The sequence below is a fragment of the Falco naumanni genome, chromosome 5 (genome assembly GCF_017639655.2).
Source record: "Falco naumanni isolate bFalNau1 chromosome 5, bFalNau1.pat, whole genome shotgun sequence".
Classification (NCBI taxonomy): Eukaryota; Metazoa; Chordata; class Aves; order Falconiformes; family Falconidae; genus Falco; species Falco naumanni.
Genome location: NC_054058.1, coordinates 78123701 through 78147983, shown reverse-complemented (window position 1 = coordinate 78147983; position 24283 = coordinate 78123701). Strand labels below are relative to the sequence as shown.

Below are 24283 nucleotides of genomic sequence, written 5' to 3'. Positions count from 1 at the left end.
GCCTGCCCTGCCTGCCCCACCCTGCCTGCCCTGCCCTGCCTGCCCCGCCTGCCCTGCCTGTACCGCCCCGCCTGCCGTGCCTGTACTGCCTCCCCTGCCCTGCCTGCCCTGCCTGTACTACCTCCCCTGCCCTCCCCTCCCCTGCCCTGCCTGCCCTGCCTGCCCTGCCTGCCCTACCCTGCCCTGCCTGCCCTGCCCTGCCCTGCCCTGCCCAGCCCTGCCCTTCCCTGCCCTGCCTGCCCTGCCTGCCCTGCCCTGCCCTGCCCTGCCCTGCCTGCCCTGCCCTGCCCTGCCCTGCCCTGCCCTGCCCTGCCCTGCCCTGCCCTGCCCTGCCCTGCCCTGCCCTGCCCTGCCCTGCCTGCCCTGCCCTGCCCTGCCCTGCCCTGCCCTGCCCTGCCCTGCCCTGCCCAGCCCTGCCCTGCCCTCCCTGCCCTGCCCTGCCCTGCCCTGCCCTCCCTGCCCTGCCTGCCCTGCCCTGCCTGCCCTGCCCTGCCCTCCCTGCCCTGCCTGCCCTGCCCTGCCCTGCCCTGCACCACCCTGCCCTGCCTGCCCTGCCTGCCCCGCCCTGCTTGTGCTGCCTGCACCGCCCTGCCTGGCTTGCACTGCCCTGCCTGCACCCCCCTGCCTGCACCGCCCACACTGCCTGCCCTGCCTGCACCCCCCTGCCCTGCCCTGACCTGCCTGCTCTGCACTGCTTGCACTGCCCTGTCGTGCCTGCACCCCCCTGCCCCGCCCTGCCTGCCTTGCACCGCCCTGCCTGTACTGCCCCGCCCTGCCTGTACTGCCTGCACTGCCATACCCTGCCATATCCTGCCTGCATGGCCCTGCCCACCCTGCCATACCCTGCCATACCCTGCACCGCCCTGCCTGCACCGCTCACCCTGCAATGCCTGTACTGCCCTGCCTGCCCTGCCCTGCCCTGCCCTGCCCCACCTGCCCTGCCCTGCCCTGCCTGCCCTGCCCTGCCCTGCCCTCCCTGCCCTCCCTGCCCTGCCCTGCCCCACCTGCCCTGCCCTGCCCTGCCTGCCCTGCCCTGCCCTGCCCTCCCTGCCCTGTCCTGCCCTGCCCTGCCCTGCCCTGTATACCCTGCCCTGCCCTGACCACACCGCCCTGCCTGCCCTGCCTGCACCGCCTGCACTGCCCTGCCTGCCCTGCCTGCACCACCCTGCCTGCCCTGCACCCCCCTGCCTGCACCACCTGCACTGCCCTGCAACGCCCTGCCTGCCCTGCATGCACCGCCCTGCCCTGCCTGCCCTGCCTGCACTGCCCTGCCCTGCCCTGCCATACCCTGCCAGCCCTGCCATGCCCTGCCCGTACTGCCTGCACTGCACTGCCTGTATTGCTTCCTGCCTGCACTGCCCTGCCTGCACCACATTACCTGTCCTGCCTGCACTGCTGCCTGCACCACCCTGTCTGTTCTGCCCGCCCTGCCTGCACCCTCCTGCCCACGGCCCTGCTCACCCATGCCCCTGCCCATGCGTCGCTCTGCCCAGCCGTCACTCCCTGTCCCCACTCACACGTCACCCCCCCGCATGCATCCCCTGCCCCTGTGTCCCTGCCCACACGTACCCCTGCTCACGTGTCCCTGCCCACACGTGCCCCCCGCCCCCCCGTGCCCCCCAGGGTACCTGATCGAGAGGAAGAAGAAGGGCTCCATGCGCTGGATGAAGCTCAACTTCGAGGTGTACCCCGAGACCACCTACGAGTCCACGCGGATGATCGAGGGGGTGCTCTACGAGATGCGTGTCTTCGCCGTCAACTCCATCGGCATCTCCCAGCCCAGCCACAACACCCAGCCCTTCATGCCCATCGGTGGGGGTCCCGGGGGGAAATCTGGGGGGTCCCGGGGCGTCCAGGGCCCCCTGGGGCGTCCCCTGAGGGGGATTTGGGGGGTCTTGGAGGGTCCTGGGGAGCCCTGAGGTGGAGCTGGGGGAATAGGAAGGGGTGTAGGGGGTCCTGGAGTGCAGGTGAGAGGGGGCCTGGGGGGTCCCAGGGGGTTCTGAAGGGGACTGGGGGGGCCGAGAGGGTTCTCAGGGGTCCTGGGGGTGGGGTCTGGAGGAGATGAGAGGGGGTTTAAGGGGTCCAGGGGGTTCTGAAGGGGTTTGGAGTTCCTGGGGGGGTCAGGGGTGGGTCGAGGGGGTTGGGGGTGCAGCGGGTGACTTTGGGGTGCCCCCCCCAGCCCCCACGAGCGAGCCCACCCACCTGATGCTGGAGGATGTCACCGACACCACGGCCACGCTGAAGTGGCGGCCCCCCGAGCGCATCGGGGCGGGGGGCATCGACGGCTACCTGGTGGAGTACTGCCGCGAGGGCTGTGAGTGGGGCGCCCCATGGCGGGGGACCCTGACCCACGGGGGGAGGACCCTGACCCATGGCGGGGGGGGGGGCCTGACCCATGGCAGGGGGACCTCAACCCACGGTGAGGGGCCCTGACCCACAGAGGGGACACCCCAGGGGACCAATGGGGCAGGGGGGGCTTTGCCTGCCCCCGTCCTGCCCCATAACCTGGCCCCCACTCTTGCCCCATAGCCCTGCCCCGGTGACCCCAGCCCCCCATCACCCCAACCCCCCATGACCCCAACCCCTTGTCCTCCAACCTCTTGCCCCTCCCTCCTCCTTTACCTGTTGCCCCCCAACCCTCACCCCCAGCCCCATAGCACCCCACACCTCACCCCACCAAACCTCACCCCCAGCCCCACAGCACCCCAACCCTTACCCCCCCACCCCAGAGCACCCTAACCCTCACCCCCAGCCCCACAGCATCCCAGCCCTTGCCCTCACCCCCAGCCCCACACCCCCTCAACCCTTGCCCCCCGCCCCGCAGCACCCCAATCCTTGCCCCCCACCCTGCCTCAACCCTCGCCCCCCACCCCACAGCACCCTAACCCTTGCCCCCAGTCCTACCCCACCCCTTGCCCCCTACCCGACTCCCTGCCCCCCAAACCACCCCTTGCCCCCCACCCCATGTGCCCCCCAACCTCGGCCCGCCGCCCCCCCAGCGGACGAGTGGGTCCCAGCCAACACGGAGCTGGTCGAGCGCTGCGGCTTCACCGTGCGGGGGCTGCCCACGGGGGAGAAACTGCTTTTCCGTGTCATCGGGGTCAACATCGCCGGCAAAAGCCCCCCGGCCACGCTGGCCCAGCCCGTCACCATCCGCGAGATCGTGGGTGGGTGCCCATGGGTGTGGGGCGGGGCCGTGGAGCGGGGGGGAGCCCCCCCCCCCCCCAAGGGCTTCCCCCTGCCCCACGGCTCCTCTCCATCCATTCTGTGTCCCCTCCCAGAGCGCCCCAAAATCCGCCTGCCCCGGCAGCTGCGGCAGACCTACGTCAGGAAGGTGGGAGAACAGGTCAACCTCGTCATCCCCTTCCAGGTGAGGGGGGAGGGGGCTGCCCCACGGGGGGGGCTGTGGCGCTATAGGGGAAGGTCACAGCCCCACGGCCCTATAGGGGAAACATATGGTACTATAGGGGAAGGTCACAGCCCCATGGCGCTATAGGGGAAACATATGGTGCTGTAGGGGAAGGTCACAGCCCCACAGCCCTATAGGGGAAACATATGGTGCTATAGGGGAAGGTCACAGCCCCATGGCGCTATAGGGGAAACATATGGTGCTATAGGGGAAGGTCACAGCCCCACGGCCCTATAGGGGAAACATATGGTACTATAGGGGAAGGTCACAGCCCCATGGCGCTATAGGGGAAACATATGGTGCTGTAGGGGAAGGTCACAGCCCCACGGCCCTATAGGGGAAACATATGGTACTATAGGGGAGGGTCACAGCCCCATGGCGCTATAGGGGAAACATATGGTGCTATAGGGGAAGGTCACAGCCCCACGGCACTATAGGGGAAACATATGGTGCTATAGGGGAAGGTCACAGCCCCACGGCACTATAGGGGAAACATATGGTGCTATAGGGGAAGGTCACAGCCCCACGGCGCTATAGGGGAAACATATAGTGCTACAGGGGAAGGTCACAGCCCCACGGTGCTATAGGGGAAGGTCACAGCCCCACGGCCCTATAGGGGAAACATATGGTGCTATAGGGGAGGGTCACAGCCCCACGGCGCTATAGGGCTATATGGTGGGAAGCCAACAGCCCCCCAGTGCTATAGGGAGAGCTCACAGCCCCGTGACACCGTAGGGGCAGCCACCAGTCCTGTAGCACTATGGGGCCCCGCGCCAGCCCCCCAGCTCCATAGGGATCGCTCACCCACAGCCCCGCCGCGCTCTAGGGCAGCCCCACATGCCATGGGCCCCACTGACGCGTGTCCCACCGTCAGGGGAAGCCGCGGCCGCAGGTGACGTGGACCAAAGAGGGGCAGGCGCTGAGGGAGGACATCCACATCCGCAACTCCGACACCGACACCGTCTTCTTCATTCGCGCGGCCGCACGGCACCACTCGGGAGAGTACCAGCTGCGCCTGCAGATTGAGAACATGGAGGACACGGCCACCATGCGCCTTCGCATCATCGGTGGGCGCCCCCGGGGGCTGCACCAGGGGCACTGGGAGCACTGGGAGCACTGGGATGGGGGAGCCGGGCCTGCACCGTGTGGTGCGAGGCAGGTCGAGGACGTGGAGGTCATCCCGTTGCGTGTCAATGGGCACTGGGAGGACTGGGACTGGTGGACTGGGAGCACTGGGTGGACTGGGTGGACTGGGACTACTGGGATGGGGGAGCTGGGCCTGCACCGTGTGGTGCGAGGCAGGTCGAGGACGTGGAGGTCATCCCGTTGCGTGTCAATGGGCACTGGGAGTACTGGGACTGGTGGACTGGGAGCACTGGGAGTACTGGGACTGGGTGGACTGGGTGGACTGGGACTACTGGGATGGGGGAGCTGGGCCGGTGCAGTGTGGTGTGAGGGAGGTTGAGAACGTGGAGGTCATCCCGTTGCGTGTCAATGGGCACTGGGAGTACTGGGACTGGTGTACTGGGAGCACTGGGACTGGGTGTACTGGGAGCACGGGGAGTGCTGGGACTGGTGTACTGGGAACACTGGGATGGGGGAGCGCGGCTGGTGCGAGGCAGGTGAATGAGGAGGTCATCCCATTGCGTGTCATCAATGAGCACTGGGAGCACTGGGAGTGCTGGGACTGGTGTACTGGGAGCACTGGGATGGGGGAGCTGGGCCAGCACTGTGTGGTGTGAGGTAGGCTGAGAACATGGAGGTCATCCCATTGCGTGTCATCAGTGGGCACTAGGAGCACTGGAAGTACTGGGAGTGGGTGTACTGGGAGCACTGGGACTGGGTGTACTGGGAGCACTGGGATGAGGGAGCTGGGCCCGAACCATGTGGTGCGAGGCAGGTCGAGAACATGGAGGTCATCCCATTGCATGTCGATGAGCACTGGGAGCACAAGGAGCACTGGGACTGGGTGTACTGGGAGCACTGGGAGTGCTGGGACTGGTGTACTGGGAGCACTGGGACTGGGTGTACTGGGAGCACAGGGAGTGCTGGGACTGGTGTACTAGGAGCACTGGGAACACTGGGATGGGGGAGCTGGGCTGGTGCGAGGCAGGTGAATGAGGAGGTCATCCCATTGCGTGTCATCAATGGGCACTGGGAGCACTGGGAGTGCTGGGACTGGTGTACTGGGAGCACTGGGATGGGGGAGCTGGGCTGGCACCGTGTGGTGCGAGGCAGGTCGAGGACGTGGAGGTCATCCCGTTGCGTGTCAATGGGCACTGGGAGTACTGGGACTGGTGGACTGGGAGGACTGGGAGTACTGGGACTGGGTGGACTGGGTGGACTGGGACTACTGGGATGGGGGAGCTGGGCCGGTGCAGTGTGGTGTGAGGGAGGTTGAGAACGTGGAGGTCATCCCGTTGCGTGTCAATGGGCACTGGGAGTACTGGGACTGGTGTACTGGGAGCACTGGGGACTGGGTGTACTGGGAGCACGGGGAGTGCTGGGACTGGTGTACTAGGAGCACTGGGAACACTGGGATGGGGGAGCACGGCTGGTGCGAGGCAGGTGAATGAGGAGGTCATCCCATTGCGTGTCATCAATGGGCACTGGGAGCACTGGGAGTGCTGGGACTGGTGTACTGGGAGCACTGGGATGGGGGAGCTGGGCCAGCACCGTGTGGTGTGAGGTAGGCTGAGAACATGGAGGTCATCCCATTGCGTGTCATCAGTGGGCACTAGGAGCACTGGAAGTACTGGGAGTGGGTGTACTGGGAGCACTGGGACTGGGTGTACTGGGAGCACTGGGATGAGGGAGCTGGGCCCGAACCATGTGGTGCGAGGCAGGTCGAGAACATGGAGGTCATCCCATTGCATGTCGATGAGCACTGGGAGCACAAGGAGCACTGGGACTGGGTGTACTGGGAGCACTGGGAGTGCTGGGACTGGTGTACTGGGAGCACTGGGACTGGGTGTACTGGGAGCACAGGGAGTGCTGGGGACTGGTGTACTAGGAGCACTGGGAACACTGGGATGGGGGAGCGCGGCTGGTGCGAGGCAGGTGAATGAGGAGGTCATCCCATTGCGTGTCATCAATGGGCACTGGGAGCACTGGGAGTGCTGGGACTGGTGTACTGGGAGCACTGGGATGGGGGAGCTGGGCTGGCACCGTGTGGTGCGAGGCAGGTCGAGGACGTGGAGGTCATCCCGTTGCGTGTCAATGGGCACTGGGAGTACTGGGACTGGTGTACTGGGAGCACTGGGAGTACTGGGACTGGGTGGACTGGGTGGACTGGGACTACTGGGATGGGGGAGCTGGGCCGGTGCAGTGTGGTGTGAGGGAGGTTGAGAACGTGGAGGTCATCCCGTTGCGTGTCAATGGGCACTGGGAGTACTGGGACTGGTGTACTGGGAGCACTGGGACTGGGTGTACTGGGAGCACGGGGAGTGCTGGGACTGGTGTACTAGGAGCACTGGGAACACTGGGATGGGGGAGCGCGGCTGGTGCGAGGCAGGTGAATGAGGAGGTCATCCCATTGCGTGTCATCAATGGGCACTGGGAGCACTGGGAGTGCTGGGACTGGTGTACTGGGAGCACTGGGATGGGGGAGCTGGGCCAGCACCGTGTGGTGTGAGGTAGGCTGAGAACATGGAGGTCATCCCATTGCGTGTCATCAGTGGGCACTAGGAGCACTGGAAGTACTGGGAGTGGGTGTACTGGGAGCACTGGGACTGGGTGTACTGGGAGCACTGGGATGAGGGAGCTGGGCCCGAACCATGTGGTGCGAGGCAGGTCGAGAACATGGAGGTCATCCCATTGCATGTCAATGAGCACTGGGAGCACAAGGAGCACTGGGACTGGGTGTACTGGGAGCACAGGGAGTGCTGGGACTGGTGTACTGGGAGCACTGGGACTGGGTGTACTGGGAGCACAGGGAGTGCTGGGACTGGTGTACTAGGAGCACTGGGAACACTGGGATGGGGGGAGCGCGGCTGGTGCGAGGCAGGTGAATGAGGAGGTCATCCCATTGCGTGTCATCAATGGGCACTGGGAGCACTGGGAGTGCTGGGACTGGTGTACTGGGAGCACTGGGATGGGGGAGCTGGGCCAGCACCGTGTGGTGTGAGGTAGGCTGAGAACATGGAGGTCATCCCATTGCGTGTCATCAGTGGGCACTAGGAGCACTGGAAGTACTGGGAGTGGGTGTACTGGGAGCACTGGGACTGGGTGTACTGGGAGCACTGGGATGAGGGAGCTGGGCCCGAACCATGTGGTGCGAGGCAGGTCGAGAACATGGAGGTCATCCCATTGCATGTCAATGAGCACTGGGAGCACAAGGAGCACTGGGACTGGGTGTACTGGGAGCACTGGGAGTGCTGGGACTGGTGTACTGGGAGCACTGGGACTGGGTGTACTGGGAGCACAGGGAGTGCTGGGACTGGTGTACTAGGAGCACTGGGAACACTGGGATGGGGGGAGCGCGGCTGGTGCGAGGCAGGTGAATGAGGAGGTCATCCCATTGCGTGTCATCAATGGGCACTGGGAGCACTGGGAGTGCTGGGACTGGTGTACTGGGAGCACTGGGATGGGGGAGCTGGGCTGGCACCGTGTGGTGCGAGGCAGGTCGAGGACGTGGAGGTCATCCCGTTGCGTGTCAATGGGCACTGGGAGTACTGGGACTGGTGTACTGGGAGCACTGGGAGTACTGGGACTGGGTGGACTGGGTGGACTGGGACTACTGGGATGGGGGAGCTGGGCCGGTGCAGTGTGGTGTGAGGGAGGTTGAGAACGTGGAGGTCATCCCGTTGCGTGTCAATGGGCACTGGGAGTACTGGGACTGGTGTACTGGGAGCACTGGGACTGGGTGTACTGGGAGCACGGGGAGTGCTGGGACTGGTGTACTAGGAGCACTGGGAACACTGGGATGGGGGAGCGCGGCTGGTGCGAGGCAGGTGAATGAGGAGGTCATCCCATTGCGTGTCATCAATGGGCACTGGGAGCACTGGGAGTGCTGGGACTGGTGTACTGGGAGCACTGGGATGGGGGAGCTGGGCCAGCACCGGGTGGTGTGAGGTAGGCTGAGAACATGGAGGTCATCCCATTGCGTGTCATCAGTGGGCACTAGGAGCACTGGAAGTACTGGGAGTGGGTGTACTGGGAGCACTGGGACTGGGTGTACTGGGAGCACTGGGATGAGGGAGCTGGGCCCGAACCATGTGGTGCGAGGCAGGTCGAGAACATGGAGGTCATCCCATTGCATGTCAATGAGCACTGGGAGCACAAGGAGCACTGGGACTGGGTGTACTGGGAGCACAGGGAGTGCTGGGACTGGTGTACTGGGAGCACTGGGACTGGGTGTACTGGGAGCACAGGGAGTGCTGGGACTGGTGTACTAGGAGCACTGGGAACACTGGGATGGGGGAGCGCGGCTGGTGCGAGGCAGGTGAATGAGGAGGTCATCCCATTGCGTGTCATCAATGGGCACTGGGAGCACTGGGAGTGCTGGGACTGGTGTACTGGGAGCACTGGGATGGGGGAGCTGGGCCAGCACCGTGTGGTGTGAGGTAGGCTGAGAACATGGAGGTCATCCCATTGCGTGTCATCAGTGGGCACTAGGAGCACTGGAAGTACTGGGAGTGGGTGTACTGGGAGCACTGGGACTGGGTGTACTGGGAGCACTGGGATGAGGGAGCTGGGCCCGAACCATGTGGTGCGAGGCAGGTCGAGAACATGGAGGTCATCCCATTGCATGTCGATGAGCACTGGGAGCACAAGGAGCACTGGGACTGGGTGTACTGGGAGCACAGGGAGTGCTGGGACTGGTGTACTGGGAGCACTGGGAACACTGGGATGGGGGAGCTGGGCTGGTGCGAGGCAGGTGAATGAGGAGGTCATCCCATTGCGTGTCATCAATGGGCACTGGGAGCACTGGGAGCACTGGGATGGGGGAGCTGGGCTGGCACCGTGTGGTGTGAGGGAGGTTGAGAACATGGAGGTCATCCCGTTGCGTGTCATTGAGCAATGGGAGTGCTGGGACCGGTGTACTGGCAGCACTGGGAGCGCTGGGCCTGGGTTTCAGGGGGTGTTCGGGTGGTGTTTGGGGGAGCGGGGGGGGGGGGGTTGGGGGGTGCATTTAGGGGCGTTTGGGGGGGCCAGGGGGTGCTCCGGGGCGCGCTGGGTGACGGCTGCCCGCAGAGCGGCCGGGCCCCCCCCCGCGGGGTGCAGGTGAAGGAGGTTTGGGGGTTCAACGCGCTGCTGGAGTGGGAGCCCCCCCAGGACGACGGCAACTCCGACATCACCGGCTACACCGTGCAGAAGGCCGACAAGAGAACCATGGTGAGGGGCAGGGGGCTGCTGGCCCTGGACCTCCCCCCGCTGCCCCCCCAGACCCCCTGCCCCCCCCCCAGAGTCACTACCTGCCCCCCCAGACCCCCTGCCCCCCAAGAGCCCCTGCCTGCCCCCCCAGACCCCCTGCCCCCCCCCGAGTCACTACCTGCCCCCCCAGACCCCCTGCCCCCCCCCGAGTCACTACCTGCCCCCCCAGACCCCCTGCCCCCCCCCCGAGTCACTACCTGCCCCCCCAGACCCCCCCTGCCAGCCCCTCAGACCTCCTCGCTGCCCCCCAGCTTCCTGGCTGCCCCCCCAGACCCCCTGCCTACCCCCCCAAGAGCCCATCCCCATCCCCCAGACTTTTTTGCTGCCCCAAAAAGTCCCTGGCTGCCCCCTAAGAGCCCCCCCCAGCCCCACAAGAGCCCCCCCCCAGCTGCCCCCCCCCCCCCGGAATGGTTTACGGCGTACGAGCACAGCTGCCTGCTCTCATGTCCCCCAAGAGCCCCTACCTGCCCCCCCAGCCTCCCGGCTGCCCCCCCAGCCCCCCGGCAGCCCCCCCCCCCGCCCCCCGTGCCTCCCCCCAGGAGTGGTTCACGGTGTACGAGCACAACCGGCTGCCCCGGTGCACGGTGTCGGAGCTGGTGATGGGGAACGAGTACCTGTTCCGGGTGTACAGCGAGAACCAGTGCGGCCTGAGCGAGACCCCCGGGCTCTCCACCAACACCGCCCGCATCCCCAAAGCAGGTCCCCCACGGCGGGGGGGCACGGGCTGGGGGGGGGGGGGTTGGGGGAGGGGGGTTGGGGGGGCCCAGGCACCTGGGCCTGCTTTGGCATGAAGTTGGGGGGCTGCTTGTGGTGGGGGGCGGCCCAGATGCGCTCTAGCGTGGATCCTCTGCTAGTTTGGGGGGGCTGCCTGGATGTGTGGGTCCCCTCCTGGTTGTGGGGGCAGCTCAGACATGTGGGTCCCCTCAGGGTTTTGGGGGCGGGGGGCACCCCAGACATGTGGGTGTCCCCACCCGGGTTGTGAGGGGCCGCTTGGATGGCTGGAGTCCTTCAGGGTTCTGGGGGGCACCTCAGGTATGTGGGTCCCCCCCCATTTGTGGGGGGCTGCCTGGATGGCTGGGTCCCCTCAGGATTGGGGGGGGGGCACCCCAGACACGTGGGTCCCCTCAGGGTTGGGGGGGGCACCCCAGACACGTGGGTCCCCTCAGGATTGGGGGGCGCCCCCAGACACGTGGGTCCCCTCAGGGTTGGGGGGGGGGCGCCCCAGACACGTGGGTCCCCGCAGGGTTGGGGGGGGTGCCCCAGACACGTGGGTCCCCGCAGGATTGGGGGGCGCCCCCAGACACGTGGGTCCCCACAGGGTTGGGGGGGGGCGCCCTCACACACGTGGGTCCCCTTGGCATTTTGGGGGTGCTGCCTGCCCCCTCATCTCTGTGAGCCCAATAAGGGGGAGCTGCCACAGGGACCACCAGTTCCCTCGCCCCCCCCCCCCCCCCATTCCTGGACGCCTGGGTCCCCAAAGCATTTTGGGGGTGTCCGGGGGGGTCCCCAACCGAGGATGTGTGTGTGTACCCCCCAGGCCTGACGCTGAAGCCCCCCGAGTTCCAGGAGCATGACTTCCGCTCGGCCCCCCCAGTTCCTGACCCCGCTGGTGGACCGCAGCGCGGTGGCTGGCTACACCACCGCCCTCAACTGCGCCGTGCGGGGGCACCCCAAGGTGGGGGGGGGGGCAAATGGGGATCCAGGGGGTGGGGGGGGGTACCCCTAACACTGCCCCCCCAGCCCAAGCTGGTGTGGCTGAGGCACAAGGTGTTGGGGGGGCTCTGGGGTGCATTTGGGGGTCCCTAACGGCGTGTGGTCGTCGTCCCCCCCCCATGGAGTGGCTGAGGCACAAGGTGTTGGGGGGGCTTTCGGGTGCATTTGGGGGTCCCTAACCCCGTGTCCCCCCCAGCCCAAGGTGGTGTGGCTGAAGAACCAGGTGGCCATCGGGGAGGACCCCCGGTTCCTGGCCCGGCACAGCCAGGGGGTCCTGACCCTCCACATCCGCAAGCCCGGACCCTTCGACGGGGGCATCTACGGCTGCCGGGCCGTCAATGAGCTGGGGGAGGCCCTCACCGAGTGCAAGCTGGAGATACGGGGTACGGGGGGGGGGTCCCCGATACCTGGGGGGGGGTCCCCGATACCCGGGGGGTGATCCCTGGGGTCTGGGGGCAGCACCCCAGGGTCTCGGAGGGAGGCAGCGGTGGTGTCAGTGATCTGGCGGAGGCACTTGCAGAGCACAAGCCGGAGATAGGGGGGGGCAGGGGGGTCCCTAGTACCTGGGGGGCACCCCAGGATCTTGGGGGGACAACCAGCAAACCCCCCCCCCCCCCCAACATTTCTCTTCCTGCACAGTGCCCCAGTGAAGGCAAAGGCGAAGCAGGATGGTGAGTGGGATGGGGGGGGCAGTGCTGGGGGGCGGCGGGAGCTTGACTGGGGAATGTCTCATCGCGGCGGTGGGTGTTTAATTCGAAGTGCCTGCGTTTAACTGGGGGGGTCATATTTCGTCGGGGGGGGGGGCTGTATTTCATCGGACGGGTGTTTAATTTGGGGTGGGTGTTTTATTTGGGGGGGGTATGCTTAATTTTGAGGGGCGCGTGCTTTACTGGGGGGATTATCTTGAGAAGTGTGTGTGCCTAACTTTGGACACAGCACCCACTGTGACACCTTCCCTCCCCCCCCCCCCCCCAGGGCCAGAGGAGGTGGGCAGAGGTGCCCCCCCAGGAATAAAGAGCCCCCAGCTCCTGGCTGCACCCAGCTGTGTCCGTCTGTCCTTTCGGGGGGTCCCTGCGTTGGGGGTGACATGCTGGCTGTGCCCTCCTGTGTCCGTCTGTCCTTTCTGGGGGGCTACTGATGGACATGGGGGGTCACAGGGGTCCCTAAGCTGGCAGAGGGGACAAGGGGGGGGCATCTGTCCTGCCTGGGGGTCCCTGAGCTGGGGGAGGGGGGTGAAGAGTGGGGTGACCCACCCTCTGTGCCCCCCCCCACCCACCCACCCACCCACCCCGATGTCCCTCTGTTCTTGCTGGGGGGCCAGGTCGCATCATGGGAGGGGCAACATCATCCCCCTTCCACGTTTATTGGGGGGCAGGCACTGCCTCTCCCGGCTCCTCCCTGTCCCCAGAGGGGTCCCGGGGGTCCCCCACCGCCCCAGGGAGTCCCTGAGGGGATGGGGGTCCCGGGGGGCACCCACCAGGGTCCCGGAGGAGGAAGAGGAGCCGGATCCAGCAGGCGAAGAGGCGCTGGAGGTGTCGGGGAGGCGCCAGGAGCTGGAGGTAGAAGGTTCGGCCGGTGGCCAGCCGTGCCCGCAGCTGGTGACACCGGTGGCTGTGCAGGGACAGACGGACACAGGACAGCGGCAACAGCCTGGCAGGGGGGGGGAAATATGGCTGTCAGGGGGTGTCACAGCATTGGGGTGCCGGGGGGGGTGTAAGGGGGGCTCACCTGAACAGCTGGAGCTCCTCAGTGTCAGGGGGGGACGCTGGCACCGGCCGTGCCAGCAGCATGAGGTCGGGGAGTGGGAGGAGGGGGCTGGTGGCGGCGATGCCCACTGTCACCCGGCTGACCACCTCGCCACTCCATGTCACCTGCGGGGACAGGGATGTGGTTGTGGGGGGGGACCAGGCTGGGGGGGTCACGGGGCTGTCGTAGAGGAAGAGGTGGGAGGGAGCAAGGGGGGCAGTGGGGTGTCTTGCAGGGGGGAACAGGGCTGAGGAGAGGGGTTGGGGGCCATGGATGAGGGGACAGGCTTGGGGGGGGGGGGGGGAGAGGGCTGAGGGGACACAGAGCAGGGGGGGACACAGGCCAGGGGGACATGGGGCTGTGGTTGAGGGGACAGGTAGGGGACACAGGACCAGGGCTGAGGGAACACAGGTTGGGGGGGACACACGGGACTGTGGCTGACAGGACAGGTGGGGGACACAGGCCAGAGGGGACACAGGGCTGTGGCTGAGGGGACACAGGCTGGGACACACACAGGGCCAGGGCTGAGGAGACAGAGGCGGGGGGGAACGTGAGGCTGTGGCTGAGGGGACACAGGCCGAGGGGGGACAGTGCCAGGGCTGAGGGGACAGGTGGGGGACACGGGGCCGTGGCTGAGGGACCACAGGCTGAGTGGGACATGGGGCCATGGCTGAGGCACCACACGCGGGTGGCTCCGCAGGGCCTCCCCTCACCTGCATGAAGTCGCTCTCGAAGAGCGGGCAGTCACGCAGCTGCCCGTACTCCCCCTGGGCCAGGCAGTGCCGCAGCCGGCCCATACCGCCTCAGGAGCCCGGGGGGCAGACGGGGGAGGGCCGAGGGGCCCCGAAGGAGAACCCGGAGGCCCCGGGAGGACTCGGGGAGGCCCCGGGGAGGCGACGCTGCCGCCGCTCAAGATGGCGCCGAGACGCCTCAAGATGGCGCCCGCGGCCTCGCGCACCGCGCCGCGGCGGGCGGGAAGGGCGCGCGGCAGCCCCGCCCCCTTCCCGCGCTGGACACGCCCCCTTCCCCCTGGCCCCGCCGCCTCCCCGTCGTGCCCTGCGCGGCCAAGATGGCGGCCCCGGCGCTGCTGCTGGCGCTGCTGGGGGCCGCGGCGGCGCTGGGCGGCGGCGGGAGCTGCCGGGGGGGGCCCCGGGCTGCGGGTAAACGTGCTGGGGGGGGCGGGGGAGCCGGAGGTGGGGGTTGGGCTGCGAGAGGGGCCCGGGCTGCGGGGGGGGGGGGAGGGGCCGGGCTGCGGGGGGGGGGGGAGGGGCCGGGCTGCGGGGGCGCCGGGGGGCCCTGCCGTGAGGCGGATCGTTAATATTAATAAGGGGGCGTGGCGTGTGGGCGTTAATATTCATGAAGGGCGGGTGCATCCCCGCGCTGGTTGGGTGCTGCCCTGAGACGCTGGTTAATATTCATGAAGGGGCGGGCGGTGTGCAGGACAGCTCATTAATATTGACGAAGGGTGGGTTCTCTTAATTGGTAGCTCATTAACGTTAATGAAGGAGCTGGGTTTGTCTAGTGACAGCTCATTAATATTCAGGAGGGGCGGGTGCCGCCCCACAGCAGCTTCTACCTAGGACAAGGCGGGTGCTACCAAGTGGCAGCTCATTAATATTAATGACTGGGGGGGTTGGTTTTGGTTTTTGGGGGGGGGGGTTTTTGCATATCGGTAATTAATATTCACTATGATCACTCATTAATGCTCATGAGAGGGCGGGCGCTGCTCCTTACATGTGATGCTGGTGAAAAGTTTGCCTGTACGCACCGGCAGCTCATTAATACTCACGGGTAGGGGGCTATTACTGATTAATATTTCATTAATATTAATAAGCATATTTGTTATTACTTAGAAGCTCATTAATATTCACAACAGGGTGATTATTAAAACTGGCAGCTGGGGGGGCAGCACCAATCTTTACACTGGAGGGCTTCTGCTACTGCCAGCCCTACCTCGGGTAGGCTCATTAATATTCATGAGGGTGGACACAAGTCTTGGTTGACTTATTAATATTCATGAGGGGGGTGTCCTTGTCCTGGACACCTGGGTCCCTTGTTTAGGGGGGGGGGTCCCATCCTGGACACCTGGGTTCCTTGTCTTGCGGGGGGGTGTCCCCATCCTGGACACCTGGGACCCCTGCCTGGGGGTGTCACCCCCACCCTGGGGTCCCCACTGGGGGGTGCTGACCCCTCTCCCTTCAGTGTCCCCCCTTGTTGGCCCCCCCCAGCCCGGTGACACCGAGACCTGCGGGCTCACCTTGACCCTGGAGCACTCCTTCGAGCTGGGTGAGTCTGGGGCCACCGTAGCGAGGCAGGGGGTGACGCTGGGGGAGGGGGGGTGGGTGACATTGGGGGAGGGGCACACTGCCACCCATGTGTGTCCCCCTCCCCAGATGACAGCCCACGGTTCCGCAAGCGGGGGGTGCTGGCCTGGACCCCCGGTGCTGAGCCCACGCTGACGCTCACCCAGAAGCAGCTCAGCGAGGACGAGCGTAACCACCTGCGGGTCAGTGGGGGGGGGGGGCGTGGGGGGGGGGTTGGGGGGGGGCTCTGTGGGGGGTAACACCGTGACACTGTCCCTGTGTCCCCCTGCAGGAGGTGGCAGCCCGGGATGGGCTGTACCGGGTGAGGATCCCCCGCAAGCCCCCGGCCCCCGGGGAGGAGAGCAGGGCCGAGTACGTCACCTCCTTTGTCCGGGCGGTGAGTGGGGGGGAGGGGGTGCTCCCCGGGACCCCCAGCACCCCCCACCCCCCACATCCCATTCTTGGCCCCCCTGTGTCCCCTCAGTGCCCTCTGTTAGCTTGGGTGTGTCCCCTGTCCTATGTCACCCCATCACCCCCTGTGCCCACCCTCTCCATAAGCCCCTGTGCCCCGCCCCCCCCAACATGAGCCCTGGTGCCCCCCATGTCCGCCACGGTGCCCCCCATGTCCCCCACAGTGCCCCCTGTCCCTCCATAACCCCTGTCCCCTCATGTCACTTGTCCCTGCCATGACCCCCTGTCATCCCCCGCTGTGACCCCCTGTCCCTCCATAATCCATGTCCCTTGTCCCCCTATGTCCCTTGTTCCCCTCCGTGCCCCCTGTGTGTCCCCCCCAGTGCCCCCTGTCCCTTGTCCCCCCATGTTGCTTGTCCCCTCCATGACGTGTGTGTTCCCCATGACCCCCTGTGTGTGTCCCCGTGTCCCCCCCGGTGCCCCCTGTGTCCCCTCCTGGTGCTCCTTGTCCCTCCATAACCCCTGTCCCTTGTCCCCCTGTGTCCCCTGTGTCCCCCCCCCATGACCCCCTGTGTGCCCCCTGTCCCTCCATAATCCATGTCCCTTGTCCCCCCAGTGCCCCCCGTGTCCCCTCCTGGTGCCCCCTGTCCCTCCATAACCCCTGCCCATTGTCGTGCCCCCTCTGTCCCCCTTGGTGCCCACCCCGTGTTCCCGCATGTCATTGTCTCCCCTCTGCATGTTGTCTGTCCCCCCCCAGTGCCCCCCATCACTCCCTAACCCGTGCCCCCCCCCCTTGTCCCTTGTCTGCCCATGTCCCTTGTGCCCCCTCTGTCCCCCTTGGTGCCCCCCCCCATGTGTCCTTTGTCTCCGTCCCCTGTGTCCCCCACTGGTGCCCCCCATCACTCCATAGCCCGTGTCCCCCGTGTCCCTTGTCCCCCTCTGTCCCCTCTCTCCCCCTTGGTGCCCTCCCCCTCCGGTGTTTCCCCGCATCCCTTGTCCCCTGTGTCCCCCCCAGTGCCCCCCATCACTCCATAACCCGTGTCCCCCTCTGTCCCCTGTGTCCCCCCCGGTGCCCCCCATCGCTCCATAACCTGTGTCTCCCCGCCGTGTTCCCCCCGTGTCCCCCCTGCAGTGCGCCCTGGTGGAGTCCCACCTCTCGGACCAGCTGACAGTGCACATGGACGTGGCCGGTAACGTGGTGGCCCTGGGGGTGGTGGCCGTGCCGGGGACCTGCCGCGGCGCCGAGGTGGAGGACGTGGACCTGGAGCTCTTCAACACCTCAGTGGCCCTGCGGCAGCCCCTGCCCGCCGCCACGTGAGTGGGGGGACACGGGGGATGTGGGGACATGGTGGGAAATGGGGACATGGGGGGGGACACGGTGGGACATGGGGAGGGACATGGGGGGGACACGGGGGGACGTGGACCTGGAGCTCTTCAACACCTCGGTGGCCCTGCGGCAGCCCCTTGCCCACCACCACATGGGGGGGGGACAAGGGGGGGGTACACGGGGGGTACACATTAACGGGGAGCTCCCCCACACCCGGGCGGGTCACGGTGGCCATAGAGGGGTGACATAGGGACACTGAGGGGTGGGGGGGCACCAGGGGATGGGGTGATGCTGGGGGGGGTGGGGGGTGTCCCTACATGACAGGGGACATGATGGCCCTGGGGGGGACATTTGAGGGGCCCATGGGCGCTGGGGGGGGAGTGAGGTTGAGGGAGGGCCCCCATGGGCACTGTGTGTGTGGCAGTGTAGGGGGCTGTTTCAGTTTTGGGTTTGGGGGGGGGCTGCCTGGGGGTGGGGGTGGGGGGCACTGGGGGTGCCCCATGCAGGGGGGTGTGTTGAGGGTGTGTGACCCCCCCTTGCCCCCCCCCCCCCAGCCCTGAGACAGCCGCCTTCATCCGGCACCTGGAGCAGGAGCAGGCGCAGCGCGCCAAGAACCCCCAGGAGCAGAAATCCTTCTTCGCCAAATACGTGAGCGGCCCCCCCGAGACCCCCCCCAAAAAAACCCAGAGCTCCCCCCAACCCCCAAACCCCCCCAGACCCCCTCCAGAACCCCAACCCCCCCGCCGAGCCCCCACCAGCCACCCAAAATCCCCCCGAGCCCCCCCGCCCCTCAAAACCCCCGAGACCCCCAAAACCCCTTCACGCCCCCCCCGAGCCCCCCCCCCACAACCTCCCCCTGAGCCCTCCTGGCCCCCCCAACTGCCCCCAAACCAGCCCTTGCCCCCCCCCCCCCCCCCCCCAGCCCCTCCTGCCCCCCTCAACCCCTCCTGGGCCCCCCAATCCCTCTTGGTCCCCCCAACTCCTCCCAAACCAGCCCTTGGCCCTCCCAAACTGCTCCTGGGCCCCCCACTCCTCCCGCCCCTCCCCCATTTTCCCCTGGGGGGGGGTCAGCAGGGAGGGGGGTGTATTTGGGGGTGACACACCCCCCCCCTTTTTCCCCGCAGTGGATGTACATCATCCCCATCGTCCTCTTCCTCATGATGTCCGGAGCCCCCGATGCAGGGGGGGGGGCAAGGGGGGGGCACGGGGGGTGGGGGGGGCGCAGGGGGCAGGTGAGACCCACCCCCCACCCCCCCCCCCTCCCCCCTGAATCCCACCTTGAGGTGGGGGGGGGGCGGCACCAATAAACCCGTGTGTGACCCTTCCCCCCCTCTTGCTGCTTGTCTGTGGGGGTCATTGGGGGGAGGGGGAGGGGCTTCCTGGGAGGGGGCGTGGCCTGCAGGGGGTCTGGAGAGCTGTGAGTGGCTGGGGGGGTGGAGTGGGCGGAGCGTGCCGGGCGGTGGGTGAGGTTCTGTGAGGGGGCGGGGCTTGCTGGTGGGTGGGGTTGTATGGGGGCGGGGCTGAGCGATGGGCTGGGTTGGGTGGTGGGTGGAGCAATGCGGAAGGGGCGGGGCTTAGCAGTGAGCATTGTGTGGAGGGGCGGGATTTAGCGTTGGTTGGAGGCGGGGTGCTGCGGTGGGATGAGTTACATGGATGGGCGGGGCTTAGCGGTGGCGATTCATGCGGAGGGGCGTGGTTTATCGCTACTTGTGGGCGGAGCTATGCAGAAGGGCGGGAGTTAGAGATAGGCGGGTTTTAGAGATGGGCGTGTTGCGTGAAGGGGGCGTGGTTTAGCTGCAGCAGTGGGCGGGGGTGTGGCCTAGCGGCAGGCTGGTTTATAGGGGCGTATCTTAGCGGCAGTAATGTGGGCGGGGCAATACGGAGAGGCGTGGCTTAGCAGTGTATGTGGGCGTGGTGATGCGGAGGGGGCGGGGCTTAGCACCGATGTGTGTCGGGCGGGGGGCGGGGCTTGGCGGGGCTCTGCGGAGGGGGCGTGGCTTAGCGGTGCCGGTGGGCGGAGCGCTGCGGAGGGGGGCGCGGCTTGCAGATGGGCTGGGTTACACAGAGGGGGCGGGGCCTGGCAGCATCGGTGGGCGGGGCGCGGCAGGTGGGCGGGGCCGGTGGGCGGGGCCTGGCGGAGGCGGCCGCCGGGTGGGCGGGGCCGGGACGCGCCGCTCCGCCGCGCCGGGGGCTCCGCTCGGCCGCTGCCCGGGGCCGCCCCCGCCGCGCCCGGCACCGCCGGCAGGTACCGCCCGGGGGCCGGGGGGCCTCCGGGGCCGGCACGGGGGAGGGGTCGCTGTCAGCGGGGCCGGGCGGTGCACGGGGGTGGCGGTGTAATGGGGTCGGTGCAATGGGGGGGGCAGCGGCGCCGTGCAATGAGGGTGGGTCGCTGTAACGGGACCGTGCAGTGAGGGGGGAGTCGGTGTAACGGGGTCGGTGCAGTGGGGGTGGGGGTCGATGTAACGGGGTCGGTATAACGGCGCCGTGCAATGGGGGCGGGGGGTAACGGCGCCGTGCAATGCACGGGGGGGGGGGGGGGGGAGGTTGTCGGTTTAACGGGGCCGTGCAATAAGGGGCGGGGGGTAGCGGGGCCGTGCAATGCATGAGGGGGGGTGACGGGGCCGTGCAATGCATCGGGGGGTCTGTCGGTGGAACGGGGAGTGGCAGCGCACCGGGGGCGTGCAAGGCACGGGGATGGGGGGGGGGTGATCCGTGGACCGGGCGTGCAAGGCACGGGGAGGGGCGCGCGATGGGGGTGCGGGTGCAACGGGGCCGGCCGGGCGTGCAAGGCACGGGGGAGGGGGCGTGCAATGCACCGGGAAGAGGTGTGCAAGGGGGTGGGCGTGCAAGGCGGGGGGGCCGTGCAATGCACCGGGGAGAGGTGTGCAAGGGGGTGGGCGTGCAAGGGGGGGGCGTGCAATGCACCGGGGAGGGGCGTGCGGGGGGGGGTCGAGGAAGAGGGTGTGCAATGCACCAGGGAGACACGTGCAAAGGGGGGTGTGTGCAAGGGGGGGGGCGTGCAGCTGTGCAATGCACCAGGGAGCTGAGTGCAATGGGGATGGGCTTGTGCAAGGGGCCATGCCACGTGCGAGGCGCGAGGGGGTGGGCTCGTGCAAGGGGCCGTGCAACACATGGAGCACCAGGGAGCTCCGTGCAGTTGGGGGGGGGGGGGATTGTGCAAGGGAGGGGTGTGCCGTGGTGATACGTGTGCCATGGCAGGTGGGGCCCTGCCACACTGGCTGTGGGCGTGTGACGGCATGTGCACACGTGTGTGCCCACCGGCGGCCACCCTTGGGGACACGTGTGTGCTGCACACGTGTGTGCGAGCTCCCCAGCGCCCGCCCACTCAGCCACACGTGCAACACATATGTGTCCCCCCACGTGTGCCAGGCACTCAGGAGGGCAGGCGTTGCACACACGTGTGCAAGCAGCACCACATGGGACCCGTGACCTCGTTTGGCCTCGTTTGGCCTCATTTCGATGCCCCCTCACCCCCCCCTCACCCCCACCCATGGGACTGCCGGCACCTGCTCCCGTCTTCGGGCACACGCGTGTGCAGGCGTGCATGGGGCATGTGAGCACAAGCGTGTGCGGGAGCCGTGTGCATCCACGTGCACGGGGTGTGGGCATGCGCGGGGGGGCATGCAAGGCATGGGGGGCGCGTGCCATTGGGTGCACGTAGGCCAAAGGCACATGCAACCATAGGTGTGTGCATGGGGGAGGGGTGTGAGTGTGCAAGAGGCGCGTGCAAACACGGGCACCCGCTGAAGGAGTGTGAAAGCCTTGGCAGTGCACGAGGGGATGCGTGTGCAACATGAGGACACACGTGTCACCCGGCGTGGCGGGGGGAAGAGGCATCTTGCACAAGGAGACGGGTGCGCGTGAACAGGCGTGTGCGGGAGGGCCGAGGCGTGCACACGTGTGGCGGACGCCTGTGTGCCCCCCCCCCCGCCTGGCAGTGCCTGACGGTTGCCATGGCAACAGCAAAGGACTCTGGGAGCCAACGGGCCGAAGCGGGGCTGGGTGTTGCACGAGGGCTCCCCGTGTTGCACGAGGGCTCCTGGTGCACGAGGGCCCGGGGGGAGTGTTTGTAGCCGCTGACTGTGCGTGCAAAGCCACTATGAGCACCTGTGCAAAGCCCCCAGGCATGTGTGCGATGCCCCCATGCACGGCCCCGTGGCTGCGGCACCTTTGCACGCGCTTGTGCCTTGCACATCGGTCAACTGCTGGTGCAGGCACGCGCGGCCTGGCCTCCACGGGCTCTGACACGCCACGCGCGTGCGTCACCTTGTGTGTGTGCACACATGTGCACCCCAGGCAGGCTTGCATGCTTGTGCTAAGGCCTGTTGTGCATGCGTGCTCCCCATGTGTGTACATGCTTGCACACATGTGCACACACAGCTCATGCCTCTGTGCATACGTGCTCCCCCACGTATGCCCACCGTGCATGCACACGCTCCCACGCATGCGCGCCTCCTTGAACGCAGAAACCCCACACGTGTGCTCCACATGTGCACGTGTGTTCTCGTGCAAGCACACGTTTCCCATGCACCTACACGCCTGCTCCCCACACACAGTCTTGCACGTGTGTGCCCCCTGTGGACACGCATGTTCCCACACATGTGCTCCCCGTGCACCCACACTTGCACACACATGCTCCCCCTGCACACACGTGCTTCCAGTGCACGCGTGCTCTATGTACACATACAGGTTCCCACATGCCTGCTCCCCATGCACACATGCTTACACACGTGTGTTCCAGGTGCACAAGCATGCTCCCTGTGCATGCACGCTTGCACACATGTGCTCCTGCTGCCTGTGCATGCTCCCCGTGCATATATGCTTGCACACACATGCTTCCACATGCACACAAGCTTGCACACATGTGCTTCCAGTGCACACATGGTCTGTGTTCACATACAGGCTCCCACACACCTGCTCCCCATGCACACATGCGTGTTCTAGGTGCACTACTGTGCTCCTTGTGCATGCACGCTTGTACACACGTGCTCCTGCCACTTGTGTATGCTCCCCATGCATACATGATTGCACATGCATGCTCATGGTGCGCACATGTGCTCCCACATGCACACACACTTGCACATGCATGTCCCCGAGGCCCACCCGTGTTACCTGTCTGCACATGCTTGCACACGCGTGCTCACGCCAACTCCCTGCCCCCCCCCGGCCCTGCCACAACTGGTTCAAGGGCCCCCAATGTCACGCGCCGATCTGGGGCTGGCGTGTCCCCGCGTGTCCCCGCGTGTGTCCCCGCGTCCCCCCCAGGACGTGCCCCACTTCAAGGCCGCCCGCTAAAAATAGCCTGACCCGGCCCAGGCTGGCGTGTGCACGAGCGTGCGAGGGGCGCGCGAGGGCTTGCACAGGGGGCGGGTGGCTGCGGGTGCCCCTCCCCCCGGGGGGGGGCTTGGCACACGCGTGTGCAAGGGCACAGCCCCACTGTGCGTGCATGAGCGCGTGTAGGCGGGGGGGCACCGTGTGTTGGTGCAGGGAGCTCGTGCACGCTCGTATGCAAGCATGTGGGTGCTGCACCCCCAGCCCTGTGCTAGGGTAGCAAAGGCTTGTGCACACACGTGTGTGCAAGCGTGTACATACATGTGCAAGTATGGAGGTGCTGGGGGGCTCTGGGGGTGCTGGGGGGCTCGGGGGGGGTGTCACCCACCCTTGCCCCCCCGCCCCAGCCGTGTGATGGTGCACCACACCCTTGCACACCCCTGTGCCATCACATGTATGTACATACATGTGCAAACATGGACATGCGTGTGCAGGCCTGTGGGTGCTGGGGGGTCTCTGCTGGTGCTGGGGGGAGCTGAGGGAGGGGCACCCCCCCTTGCCCTTCTCCCAGCCATGTGATGGTGCACCACACTCTTGCACACCCATTTGCTATTATATGCATGTACATACATGTGCAAATATGTACATGCATGTGCGGGTCTGTGGGTTCCAGGGGGGCTCTGGGGGTGCTGGAGGGGGGTCACCCCCCCTTCCCCCCCCACCCCAACCGTGTGATGATGCACCAGACTCTTGCACCACCCCATGCCCGCACATACGTGTGCAAGCGTGCCCACACGCGTGCGAGCCTGGGGGTGCCAGGGGGGTGCTGGGGGTGGCCAGGGAGGTCACCCATCTCTCCCGACCCCCCCCCAGCCTTGTGATGGTGGCAGCATGCCGCGCACGCCGGCCTCCAGCGAGGAGGAGGAGGGTCGGGGCTCCGAGTACCCTGAGGGCGACTCGGATTCGGGGAGCTCCCGCGAGGGTCCCCCTGGCGCCAACCCCGGCCCCCCCCGAGCACGAGGACCCCCCCGCCCCCCCCCAGCCCCCGACGACACCCACTTCAGCATGATGGTCTTCCGCATCGGCATCCCCGACCTGCACCAGACGGTGAGCGGGGGGACCCCCCCGAACATTGTTTTGGGGTGGGGTCCCCAAAATACGGGGGCGGGGGGGGGGGGCAAAAATGGGGGGCAGCAGAGCGGAATTGAGGGGGGGGCCTAAGGGTATGGGTGGGGTTACAAAGGGAGGGGGGGACTCCCAGAAATGTTGGGGGTCCTCCCAAAAAAGGGGGGGGTCTCCAAAAAGATGAGGCAGGTTGGTGACCCCACGGGTGCTGGGGGTCCCCATGGGGGGGGTGCTGAACCCAGGGGTGCTGGGGGTCCCTATCCTGGGGGTGATGTGGGGGTCTCTACCCCCAGGGGTGCTGGGGCTCCCCATCCTGGGGGTGATGTGGGGGTCCCCATCATGAGGATCTCTGCCCCCAGGGGCACTGGGGGTCCCTATTATGGGTGTGTATGACCTCAGGGTCCCAATCTTGGGGGTCCCTGCCCTCAGGGTGGCTGGAGGTCCCCATCCTGGGGGTGATGTGGGGGTCCCCGCTGTGGGGGTCCCTGCCCCAGGGGTACTGGGGGGGGTCCCCACTGTGGTGCTGCCTGCCCCCAGGGGTGCTGGGGGTCCCGATGCTGGGGGTCCCTGCCCCCAGGGGTG

General features: G+C 67.0%; 4 protein-coding genes across 4 annotated transcripts in view; 2 read left to right on the top strand and 2 right to left on the bottom strand.

Annotated features, from left to right (window-relative positions):
• Positions 1–12524, top strand: part of MYBPC2 (myosin binding protein C2) — a 28700-nt gene extending 16176 nt beyond the window's left edge. Inside the window, 13 exon segments of the mRNA XM_040596593.1 lie at positions 1624–1812; positions 2180–2314; positions 3000–3167; positions 3282–3370; positions 4284–4476; positions 9605–9615; positions 9617–9745; positions 10324–10483; positions 11322–11371; positions 11373–11459; positions 11694–11880; positions 12137–12168; positions 12473–12524. Of these exon segments, the coding sequence (XP_040452527.1) occupies positions 1624–1812; positions 2180–2314; positions 3000–3167; positions 3282–3370; positions 4284–4476; positions 9605–9615; positions 9617–9745; positions 10324–10483; positions 11322–11371; positions 11373–11459; positions 11694–11880; positions 12137–12147 (1409 nt within the window). The 3' untranslated portion in view covers positions 12148–12168; positions 12473–12524.
• A 317-nt stretch (positions 12525–12841) lies between these two features.
• Positions 12842–14162, bottom strand: LOC121088302 (protein FAM71E1-like). The gene is made up of 3 exons (XM_040594158.1): positions 13957–14162; positions 13226–13368; positions 12842–13147 (listed from the first exon to the last, which is right to left on the bottom strand). The coding sequence occupies exons 1-3, from the start codon at positions 14038–14040 to the stop codon at positions 12859–12861; spliced, it is 516 nt and encodes a 171-aa protein (XP_040450092.1). The 5' UTR covers positions 14041–14162; the 3' UTR covers positions 12842–12858.
• A 121-nt stretch (positions 14163–14283) lies between these two features.
• Positions 14284–18609, top strand: EMC10 (ER membrane protein complex subunit 10). Its single transcript, XM_040594151.1, has 7 exons — positions 14284–14403; positions 15446–15529; positions 15637–15749; positions 15839–15943; positions 17090–17271; positions 17839–17932; positions 18409–18609. Exons 1-7 carry the CDS (start codon positions 14313–14315, stop codon positions 18589–18591), a joined length of 852 nt encoding a protein of 283 aa, XP_040450085.1. The 5' UTR covers positions 14284–14312; the 3' UTR covers positions 18592–18609.
• Positions 18610–23958: 5349 nt separating this feature from the next.
• The window catches only part of LOC121089388, a 2406-nt gene continuing 2081 nt past the window's right edge, over positions 23959–24283 (bottom strand). Inside the window, exon 3 of the mRNA XM_040596591.1 lies at positions 23959–24075. Within this exon, the coding sequence (XP_040452525.1) occupies positions 23959–24075 (117 nt within the window). The remainder of the gene's footprint in view (positions 24076–24283) is intronic.

Bases quoted from the DNA above. Each gene is read 5' to 3' on its own strand.
- EMC10 (XM_040594151.1), top strand. From the start codon at position 14,313: ATGGCGGCCCCGGCGCTGCTGCTGGCGCTGCTGGGGGCCGCGGCGGCG. The intron at 15,750-15,838 runs GTCAGTGGGGGG...GTCCCCCTGCAG, and splicing joins ACGAGCGTAACCACCTGCGG to GAGGTGGCAGCCCGGGATGG. The intron at 15,944-17,089 runs GTGAGTGGGGGG...TCCCCCCTGCAG, and splicing joins TCACCTCCTTTGTCCGGGCG to TGCGCCCTGGTGGAGTCCCA.
- LOC121088302 (XM_040594158.1), bottom strand. From the start codon at position 14,040: ATGGGCCGGCTGCGGCACTGCCTGGCCCAGGGGGAGTACGGGCAGCTG. The intron at 13,369-13,956 runs GTGAGGGGAGGC...CTGTCCCCGCAG, and splicing joins TCGAGAGCGACTTCATGCAG to GTGACATGGAGTGGCGAGGT. The intron at 13,148-13,225 runs GTGAGCCCCCCT...CCCCCCTGCCAG, and splicing joins GAGGAGCTCCAGCTGTTCAG to GCTGTTGCCGCTGTCCTGTG.